This window comes from Adelges cooleyi, unplaced genomic scaffold, assembly GCF_023614345.1.
Source record: "Adelges cooleyi isolate 19-005CV unplaced genomic scaffold, UGA_ACOO_1.1 ACOO_flye_CR_arks_rails_tigmint_CR_PRNA_17, whole genome shotgun sequence".
NCBI lineage: Eukaryota > Metazoa > Arthropoda > Insecta > Hemiptera > Adelgidae > Adelges > Adelges cooleyi.
The window spans coordinates 349838-361425 of NW_026095827.1; the positions used below are offsets into that span (position 1 = coordinate 349838).

At 33.2% G+C, this 11588-nt stretch overlaps 1 protein-coding gene across 1 annotated transcript; it reads left to right on the forward strand.

Moving 5' to 3' along the window:
• The first annotated feature begins 2970 nt into the window (after window positions 1-2970).
• On the forward strand, window positions 2971-10195 carry LOC126833081 (glucose dehydrogenase [FAD, quinone]-like). The gene is made up of 3 exons (XM_050564221.1): window positions 2971-3176; window positions 3852-3893; window positions 7156-10195. The coding sequence occupies exons 1-3, from the start codon at window positions 3144-3146 to the stop codon at window positions 8944-8946; spliced, it is 1866 nt and encodes a 621-aa protein (XP_050420178.1). The 5' UTR covers window positions 2971-3143; the 3' UTR covers window positions 8947-10195.
• The last annotated feature ends 1393 nt before the right edge of the window (window positions 10196-11588 follow it).

The following is an 11588-nucleotide window of genomic DNA, read 5'->3' on the forward strand; positions in this document are numbered from 1 at the left end:
ATACAAGTTTCTAAAATCTGTGGTCAAACTTAATTCGTAGTCTAAGTTACTTTGTGTAAGCGAAATATTTTCATTATATTGTTAATTAGGGTATACGGGTAACTATGACAATACATTTTTATAGACAGAAGATAAACCTTGCCTACACTTGCATCATTTTCACGAGAATTGTAATTTTTATAATGATTATTTAATACATTTGTAATTTAAAAATATCAAGGCAGAAATATTTTTTTTTAAACAGGTTTTCGACAAAAAATAAGCTTAAACATAATTTTTGTTAACTATTTATACATACAAGTGTAGAACTCACAGATAATCTATTTTTTTCCCAAATGCTTGATGGTTCAATTATTTTTTGAACAATAGGACAAAATACCCATGAGGCATTTGGAACCAGAAAAGCTTAACACACACATAATTAAATTTGATTTGATTACTAAACACATAGGTATTACATATTATATTTTAACAACTTGCGTGCAAGTCCGCTACCACGGGATACATTTTTATGTCGTCGTCCCCTACGCTCCGTGGAGCACTGTCTGCCTTGATATCATTAGAAATATTTTTCGTCGCTATCCCAAAATAAACACTTGGTTTGTAACAATGGTAACAACGGTAGTCGAATGGTAGGTGATGATTAATTTTATGTTGTGGCCAAAAGTTTTTTAGTTGTTTTTTTTAATAATTGGCTTGTTGGCAATTGGTTAGTTATTTTTCTAATCAATTTAACCGTTCATTCAAGTTATACATAATTCAAACAAATTTAACACCCCCGTCCCCATCGCCATCTCCTCTGTCATTGTTTTTTTTATTAATTAGTAAAAAAATGTACTTTTCGTTTTTTTTTTAAATCACATTACTTATGGGTAATGCCGTCCATGGTCTTTTGAGAACCGTTCCGGGCCGTAAGATAAATATGTTTTGAGTAGCGTTTGTCCTTTTCTACAAGTTAAAAATACATATATGTTTAAGAGAAATTTAAATTGTTTGGAGAATCAACATAAATTGCATATCAAAATTTGATTTGGTTATGTATATAAGGAAAAAGAAAATAAACGATCATGTTATTCGGTAAGTACTCACAATTAAACAGCTACAAAGTGACTGCCGGCCAGAGTTCTAACGGCTAAACGTACGTGGCTTGGACTATCATTGTAACACATAGACATAGTAGAAAAACCGTTTGATTCTTTCAAGTTAATATAGTATAACTGCTAAACAAAATTCTTGAAAGTAGACTGGTTGGAATTTCACTTTTATCTAAAAATGTAATTTAATCAATTAAAAATTGTATCATTAATAAGTGAATGTCCAAAACAATTATAAATTATAAAATAAGATTATTGTAAATTGCATTTTGTTATCAATACATATTAGTTTAAAATATAATAAAAAAACAGTGTTGACCTTTCATCGAAGATCAGAAATCATTAGTTATGGGCTTATATTACCACTCTCCACAAACGTTTAGATTTCTGAAAACCTATTTGTGGCAACGCATATATGAGCGTATTAAGAAATAAGTTACAAACGCTTTATATACATTGTACATTGTATTCATATCGAGCTTGTATTAAATAATAAATAATATGGATAAATATTGAAAACAGTACCTTATGAAAAAAAATGCAAAACAGACAAGTTACGCTACGATCACACTTTTTTTTTTTGAGATATTCTGTTAGATTATTATTTTTTAATAATGGTGGTCAAAAATTTGAAATTTTAAATTTGAACAAAAAAACGAATAACATAGAAGATGACATAATAGTAGCAAATATACATCAATTAATGGGGGTGGGTAAGTAAAGCTAGGTCGGCTCATTTAACATCGTCCTAGTAGTGGTGCATTTAAAGAAAACCGCGTTCCAAGGCTACTACTAAAAACTTATAATAAATGATGTTGTAAGCTCACCTGCATCGACATCCTATAATATGTATTAATACGTTTACCTAAGGCTTTATCCGTTATGGGCACACCTTTGGTTAATTGTGATAGAATACTTAGCCCCCCCCCCACTTGTAAAATTAATATTTAATACATAGAATGATAACGACAAAAATAGGTGTTAAAGAAAGCCAGTATTGTGGTGTCGAGGCATAGTGGGGACCAGGAGGTCACAGGTCTAGAAGAAATATTATAATTTATAACCCAAAGTGATAAAATCACTTAAAAGTAAACGCTTGACCACAGATTTTTGATAAAGTTGTCTATGTTATATTTCCATTCTAGATCTACCTTAGGTCTAATTTTCAGTACTAAAAAATTGCCTTCTATTAGAAAGGGTTTATGATATGTTTTTTCAAGAAGTTAATTAAAGAGTCTCAACATCGTTACCCTACGAGGCAAAATCAGGGCATCATTAGTTAATTTATTTATTTACTCAACAGGCACAAGTGCCCAAAACAAAATTTACAGTTATTTTTGTATTTATATTTATTTACAAAAAGAAGTAGTACTAAAATAAAGCTATACAATTCAAGACATTGAAAACGATGGGGGAGTTAAAGGAATAATTAGTGGATGAAAAAGGGGCATGAAATCGAGTTGAACGAAACGGGACTCTAAAGTTGAGCAGCATTAACAAAGATGGGAAATCGATTGCACCAGATGGAAGTTAATGAACAAAATTAAGGTTAATTTCAATCTAGTATTAGCATTATTGACTGAATAAAGAGGGTGTTTCGAGTAACACCTATGAAGGCGATCTAGGTGGTTTTTTTGCAAAATGATGACATTGAATCTTATTTATACACAAAGTACAGACGATATATGCGTGAACAGGTGTCGGGTTGACTTGTATTTGAAAAAAAAAACCAAAAGCGTGCCGGTGAATAAAAAAAAAAATTTAAAAAAACAAATTTCGGCTCACGCTACTTACTCACTCCGCGATTCAAAAATTATGTAGATCAAAGATCTATAGAAAAATATTTAGGTTATTCGTGCAGATTTCGAATAATCGATCATGCTTGTCCCAATTTGTGTTAATTTGAAGACGATAATAACCCGCACGATTGTGCCGAAAAATATAAAAGCCATTGGAAAACATCAGTGCCGTGCAAGTTGTGCGAACGCCTTTGCCAATCAACAAGTGTCTTTTGTTAAGCCCGACAAAAGGACAGATACCGACTGAACCATGTTCAGGATACCTGCCGTCACCCTGGCCTTGGTGAGTAATGTATGTCATGTATAGAAGTGGTTTAAGTACCAATCTGATTTATGAAATGGTCATAAATGGTCTATAAAAAAAAATCCGATGTCGATTTTTTTTAACCTAACCCGCTTTGTTCTTGCCGTAAATAAACAAAATCTTTTTAAATAAAAAAATACTGTACTACAAATTTATACTCCTGTTTGAGATTTCCAGATCTCAGCTACTTTCCATTTTCCAATATTATTCCAATAAATATTATTATAATTATTTGTCAATTAAATATAATTAATAAATACATTAAAAACATTACCTATGTGAAATTTAACTTTGTTATGCAATCAGAAACGTTTGGCAAATGAGATTGATCATAGATTCTAATGTCAATGTACGATTTAATTATTTCACAATCGAGCGTTTTTAATTTTTCAATTGGCTTACAATATTTAAATAAGTTTTTTAAGTATCAGTTTTTCACATAAGCTTCGATGCAAAGCTCAGAAGATAATCTGTATTTTACAACGTTGTGTTTGTTCTTTTTTATGTTAGCAAAAAAAAATATTTATATTTTACAACAAATTGTTAAAAATAGTATGGCCGGGTCAATATAGCTAGCAGGATGTAATTAATTAAAAAAAAAACAGTTTATTCAATCATTATGTGTAAAACTAATACACATTTCTATTGTTATAGGTGTTTGGTTTTTACTTAGGCGAGCCTCTACTTCGAAAATATGTAAGTACCTACATAGTTATAATTTTTTTATTAGGATCAATTTAATACAGAAATAATATAATACGACTCAACCATAGTTTAGTATATATTATCAGCAATTAACATTATTAACAATAATTAATACATAATTAGGTAATGTTAATGTTTTTATTTTTTTAGTAGTCTTTATTAAAAAAATATTATGATTGAAAATACCAGTCTTACTAACTGGCAACGTAGCTAAATTATATCATTTAGAATTTAAATTGTGGCGTTTAGGTCGAAAGTATAAAACACAAAATTTAAAGAGGAGAGCATTATCGAAGTCATCACATTACTTTTTCTCTAAAAAATGATCAAACTAAGGTGTAACAGCTATTTAAAAAATGCAAAAAGCTAACACGAATGTAACTTATTATTTAAAACTATTTGTTAAAGTTTATGATTTGTCTTCTAAATAATATATACTATTATGCTGTTATGGTTATTTAACATGACCTTTCAACACCAAAACTGCTTCTATGTAATTGATAAATAATAAGATACAGTTGATAAAAAATTCATGCCTCAGTCTGCGCCTGAATATTTTTTCTCCTACACAAATATTTTTTTATAAACTATTCTTTGCTAGTATAAATCTATCTAAGAAAGGTATTCATGGTACTGATAAAAAAAAATCATATAACACAATCACTTATGTATATACCTAGTATGTTTTTGAAAAAGTAATGTAAAAGCAATTCAGCTTTGATATAAACTCCAGGGGGAAAAACTGAGGGCATCATAATAGGGGCATTCGACGTGAAATCACCTAATAGGCGTGCCACTATGGTTCAAAAAATTTTTCATACATTCTTTATAGGTCCTTAATGGTAATAAAATGAAAAAAATATACGTTTTGGTTTTTTTTTTGGACCTATGTAGTTCGATTTAAAAAAAAAAATTATCCAAGAACACCTAATGTTTCCGACTCTTAATTTAACCACCGATAGCGGTATAGACATAAAACCTGCACAATTAAAATTCGAATTAAGTGTACTTAAACAATATTTAAAAAAAAAAAAATATTTTTAACCCCGAGAAATTGTTTTTTTTTTTAACTTTTCAACAACTTTTGTTGTTGTCAATAAATAAAAAAATTCAAAAAATGTTTTATTTATATACAAATTTAAGCTATACACAAATAAGGCTGAACGAAAATTTTCCAAATTCATGCGATACTTATATATAAGTGAATAGAAAATCTACTAGAAGTTTGGTGATGGAGTAATTATTTTAACACCAGTAGTAAGGTTTAAATTTTTTTTTGAATTTTTCAAAACCTTTTTTTGGGGTTAAAAAATTGCAATCGGCATTAGTGATAACTAGTAAGAAATTATTACATTTTTTGACATGTCTGATGAAGACCAGCAAATACTTTGTCGTATAACGAATCTGAATTGTTCTTAAAAAATAACTTTTTGGCTACCACAAAACAAAATATATAGATACATTTTTTTATTGTATTTGTTAGACAATGTTCTGACCCATTTAAATGACATAACAAAATAGTTCACAAGGGCCTAATTGTAATAGAATGAGAAACAATGCTTTTAAACTATCTTCTATAGGCTCATAAGTAGGATCATTATGTTAAACACTTTTAATTATTCTATTAGCGGAATCACTCAATAACTGTGCACGCGTTTTGCATAATGGTTTTCCATTATTAATGTTAAATTAAAATTTTTAAGCATTGTTTCTCACTCTTTTCAATTTGGCCCTTAAAAACTATTTTTTTATGTCTTTTAAATGGGTCAAAACATTGTCTGCCAAATACAAAAAAAATGTATCGATATATTTTGTTTTGTGGTGGTCACACATAATTTTTAAAGAACAATTCAGATTCGTTATACGACGAAGTAGTTGCTGGTCTTCATCAAACATTCTGAAAAATGTAATAATTTCTTATTAGTTATTACTAATGGCGATTGCAATTTTTTAACCCCAAAAGAAAGTTTTGAAAAATTCAAAAAAGTTTTAAACCTTACTACTGTTGTTAAAATAATTTTAACTCAATCACCAAACTTTTAGTAGATTTTCTAATCACTTATACGTCAGTTTTGCATGAATTTGGACAATTTTGGTTCAATCACATTTGTGTTGTGGGTCATTAATTAGGCAGTTCTTAACTTACACTTATGTTTGAAACGGTAAAATAATAGAAAAAAAACTTAATTGGCTAAAAGACGATATTGGCCATAAGAACATATAGCTTAAGAGGGATCCATACAGACCATTTTTAAGGAGTTTTGTATAGGCAATATTTAAGAAAAAATTGGTTTAAATAAATTTCGACCATGTCAATAAATTTACCGGTTAATTTTTATAAGCTTCAAGGTATTATTTTTAATTTAAATCATTTTGTGTATGAGTAAAAGCCATTTTAGTCAATATAACATACATTTTTTGTTCCATCGCACAGGCTCAACCAGTAATCCGATAAGTAATATGAAAACCGATTTGAATTTTTCATAAAATTTACTTGAGATCGGTCGACGTACTTTTTTGATATCTTATTCCTACTATGTATAAAACACGTTTGGACATTTTATAAAATTTGAACATTTTAAAATAAAATTTAGAAAGGGTTAAAATTAAAAATTGAAAAAAGTACCTCGACCGATCCTAAGTAAACTTCATGACAAATTCAAATCTGTTTTTAGATTGCTTATCGGATTACTGGTAAGGCCTGTGCGATGGAATGAAAATGATATGTTTTTACTGAAAAAATGGTCTGTATGGAGCCCCCTTAATTGAATTGGGAATTTCGAAAAGGGCTGATATCGAAAAATTAAATTTTTCCAGGAAACTCAAAAATCTGATTTTCTTTTTAATATGATTTTTTCTAAAAAATAGGATGTTTTTTTCATCTTAATAAAAACATATTTGTGCTCTTTTCGCTCGTAAAATATCGGTCTATATGTGTAAATTTGAAAAAACGAGGAAAAATCAATTTTGATAAAAACTCGAGATGGGCCCTTTTCGAAATTTACAATTATTAATTTGATACGAACAAATTATGTTTTAAATTATTTTTTCTTCAATTTTGTTGTCATTAAGGAATGTATTAAGAATGTATGATAAAAATTTCAAACATTTTTGAACTATAGTCGCACACCCATTAGGTGATTTCACGCGGATTGACCCGATATTTAGTTGTACACTAGGGCACCAGAATATCTAGGTGCGCCACTGTGTCCACGTTGAACCTAGCCTAACTTACCGGTTGAAATTGTTACAGTTACCTTGGCCGATGTCCCGGGCAATCGCGTACCCATCGGACTACGCTGCCGAGTTGGAGTACGGCGAGAGCAACGTGCAATTCGACTTCATCGTGGTGGGCGCGGGAAGTGCCGGAGCTACGTTGGCCGCCAGACTCAGCGAAGTGGCCGAATGGAACGTGTTGCTTTTGGAAGCGGGCGGCGATCCACCGGAAACGGAGGAGGTGCCTAATTTGTGGGAGACGATTCTACGATCCGACGTCGACTGGAACTACTCGACAGAACCGGACGAAACTATGTTCAAGGGTTTGCAGGACGGACGCGTTTATGTGCCTAAGGCCCGCATGCTGGGCGGTAGTTCATCGATGAACGTCATGATATACATGAGGGGCACTAGGCGTGATTTCGAAGGATGGGTGCAAGCCGGTTGCGACGGCTGGGATTACGACACGGCAATGAAGTATTTCAAGAAATCCGAGGACTTTGTCGACGAAAAGCGTTTCAACGGAACCGTTCACTCCCGGGGCGGTCCGCTGACCGTATCGCCGTTCGTGTCTCGCGACCCGGCCGTCGGAGTGTTCTCGGCCGGTGCGGAGGAGCTGGGCATGAACTACGTGGCCGACTTGAATCGGATAGAGCCGGTTTTGGGGTACGGCATGGCCGACAGCACCACCAGAGACGGTCTGCGGTGCAGCACGCTAAAGGCGTTCCTGTTGCCGGCCAGCGAGCGGCCAAACTTGTACGTGGCCAAACACACGAGAGCCACCAGGATATTGTTCGACGAAAACCGCAAGGCCACTGGCGTGGAGGTGTTGACGCCCGGCGGCACCAAGATGGCGATCAGCTGCAAGCTGGAGGTGATCGTCAGTGCCGGAGCGATAGCTAGCCCGCAATTGTTGATGCTGTCAGGAGTGGGACCCGCAGAGCATCTGCGAGAGATGGGCATCGGTTTAGTGGCCGACCTGCAGGTCGGGGCGAACTTCCACGACCACGTCGTGTTCTTAGGTCTGGTATTCACCGACAGAAAGAACCGGTCCGTAGAAGAGATACAGGCCGAGAGCACGAAGCTTTCCGCAGAACAAGTGGCACTGACCGCACAAGGCAAAAGCACCCTCGGGCTATCGGGACTGATCACTTTCATCAACACGAAAATGGAGCAAACGTACCCCGACGTGGAAATAATGAAGATGCGGTTGATGTACAACATGTTGGACAAGAGCTGGAACGGCAAGAACATGCTGACCAATATATTCGGGCTGACCGATGAAGTGGCCGCGCTGTACAACGATTTGAACAAGCAGAGCGACTTGCTGATGATGCTGCCACTGTGCACCAACATAATCAGCACCGGTTACGTGCAGCTCAAAAGCGCCGACCCGCTGGAGCATCCGAAAATCGTGGCCAACTTCTTGAAACACCAGGAAGAACTGGAAACAGTGTTGGGAGCCATAGACTTCATAGTGCAACTGTCGAAAACCGAAGCCGTGATGAACGCCGGCTTGGTGTTGGAACACTTGAAGTTTCCCAATTGCGACGGTTACGAATGGGCCACACGTGATTACTGGTTGTGCAGCATCGAGCAAGTGGCCACTTCGTTGTACCACGTGGCCGGCACCAACAAAATGGGCGCAGTCGGTGACCCAAAAACAGTGGTCGACCCGCAAATGAGGGTGAAAAACGTCACAAGCCTGAGGGTTATCGACGGTTCTGCCATACCGCATTTGGTGGCGTACAACCCGAACGCGGTCACTATAATGATGGCGGAAAAAGGAGCTGACCTCATAAAATCCAGTTACGGCAAAAACGTATGAACGATGTAAAACACTAATTGTTGTTTTAGTTACCAATCCTAAGCCTTCACAAGGTATTTACTGACATTCGGTTGGAAATGTATTTAAATAATATATTATCATTACCTATTTTTATAAGTTCCCGTATCATTTTCATCTTAGATTCTACAAGAAATTGAATTTACACAGCACTAATATCAAATTATTTTGTAATTTTACCACTCAAGTGCACAATATGTTGCAAGTTTTCTTTCATAAATAATTTTATTCGTACAAAAATAAGTTTGTATATTGTCACGAGTTGGTAACACATACGTTTTACACTAATGAACACACACGCTTTAAGAGAAAAATAAAACAAATTACTAATGTTTTATAGATGCGTTCCAGCGGTAAAAAAAAATAATATTTATCTTGAAAATTTAATAGATAATTTTCCGTCGACCATTAACGATCCAAATGCGTGTGGCTAATTAATTGTACAATTAATTAAACTTAACACTAAAAGTAGCCTTCACTTTTTCTGTCGTATCACAAATTAGTTTTTCTATCAGGCTCTAAACAACATCGTTTTTTATTTCAAAATCGGTTCACTTGCTATTTTATTCGTACATTTGTTTTGCTACAAATCTATTGACTTTTCCTCCGAGTCTTCTATATCTACGACTTGATCCATCGTCTGCATTACACTAGATCACGAAACTCTTTGGCGCTTTTCGTCGTCACTCGAAACTTGTTTAACTTTAGTCCGGTTCTCATCCAAACGAGTATTGGTTTTTCGTTTGTCTTGAACACGCTCTGCGCCATCTCCTTGCAGAAGTCGAAAACAAACATCTTTTGATCGACATGCTGCTTGGAATCGTATTTGCTTATGAAGTCTTCCATCATTTTAGCGTTAACGTTAATTCGATCAAGCCACTGGTTGCTATCATTACCTATTCATGCACTTCTCTTCAGTAGTGTAAGCGGCAAGTTCACGGCCGACACTTAGTTGGACCCTTTTACGGAGGTGGTGGTTTGTTCGGTATTTGTCGGAGATAAAACCGATCTTCATCCGACATCCCGAATCGTTCAATCTGAACAGTTAAACAAAGATATACGTTACCATTTAAGTTTCAAATGTTGCTATCAAAAAATCTAGTTTGAGAGGGAATAGGAAAATAATATTTTGTGGAAAATTGAGATCACGTTATATATAAAAAAAAAGTAATTCAATTATCGATTTAACACAGCGAGATAAATTTAAAACAAATTAACAACAAAAAGTGTGACAAACCATGTTAAAAACTTATATAAATAGTAAAAAGAAAAAAAATTGTATATATATATATATATATACATACATGGTGATCAACTTATCGTGAACCACTCAATATCTCACTGGGTTCAATAAGAAATTCATTTTTTTCTTTACATATTTTATTTTTGATAGTAACTTTTGAAACTTAAATGGCAACGCATATATTTCCTTAACTTTTTGAAAGGTGGAGTGTAGTACTATTTTTATGTTCGCGCAGTTCCCAACCGCACTTCTCCTCCCACCCTAACTTTTAAACTCTTTACTCTTGAACTTTAAAAATAGTTATCCAAAACTGATTACCGACCAGTCAATATTTTTAGTAGATTATTCTCAATTTAAAAAGTTAATTAAATGTATGCGTTACTATTTAAGTTTCAAAAGTTGCTATCAAAAAAAAGTTGGGAGGGGGTAAAATAATAACAAATATATATATATAATATTACATCATATTTAAATTTAAAATGCAACATATTTTAAAATACTAGCCAATAATTATTTTTCCAAATAATGAAAAATACATTTATTGATGTGGTCTGTATGCAAAAACTTACATTTAAACTGTGCCATATTATGTACCTATTTTAATTGTTCGATGAGTAAACATTTATGTTAAATAGTATTATAATATAATGTCGATTGTTGAGCTTGTTTATTTTTTTTCTTTCGGAAAACCATACATGCACCAGTCCCATATTTATTAGCCCATAAATTACCCTATTTTTCTGGTCGAACTTTAGGGGGATTCCTTAACGTTGGCTTAGACCGCATCTATTACTTTTTGTAATCCCAGTTACTCTACTACCTGTTTAATATTTTAACTTTTTTTATTATTATTATTCAATTTTGCTTATAATTTTTCATGTTATATAAAATATATAATTTTTTTGTATTTTTACAAAGTTAAAATGGAAATGATAAGATCATAATTTTTAGGGCTTTACAAATATTGATTATAAGAGTATTGTATTTTCCGACCAATGTTGCAATGAGTTACACAAAATATGAAGCACAACGTCAACATTGGTATTACTTTTAGTACCTATATCAATAAACTTAATTTAGTGTACCGCAAGGTATTTGATTTGATTTAATCCTGCAATGTCAGTAAGATTTCTGTTTTTTTATTATGTCAATTGTATTGTCCAGTCATGTTGACCTTGTGAAATGAATTGATTAAATATACCTATATGCAAACATACCCCAAATTTTATAACGTACAAAGTTTTTAAATTATTTTAAAAAAAATGAGCAGTAACCAATAGTCGAATGTTGTTCTAACCAAGATATTAATTATAAAAATCCAGTGAATTTGCTTAGAGTCAGTTTTTAAATCATTTTAGCCTTAAGTTCATTACACAATTTA

Excerpts from the sequence above, each read along its gene's own strand:
- LOC126833081 (XM_050564221.1), top strand. The coding sequence starts at position 3,144 with ATGTTCAGGATACCTGCCGTCACCCTGGCCTTG. Across the intron at positions 3,177-3,851 it reads CTGCCGTCACCCTGGCCTTG|GTGTTTGGTTTTTACTTAGG; the intron begins GTGAGTAATGTA and ends CTATTGTTATAG. Across the intron at positions 3,894-7,155 it reads AGCCTCTACTTCGAAAATAT|TTACCTTGGCCGATGTCCCG; the intron begins GTAAGTACCTAC and ends AAATTGTTACAG.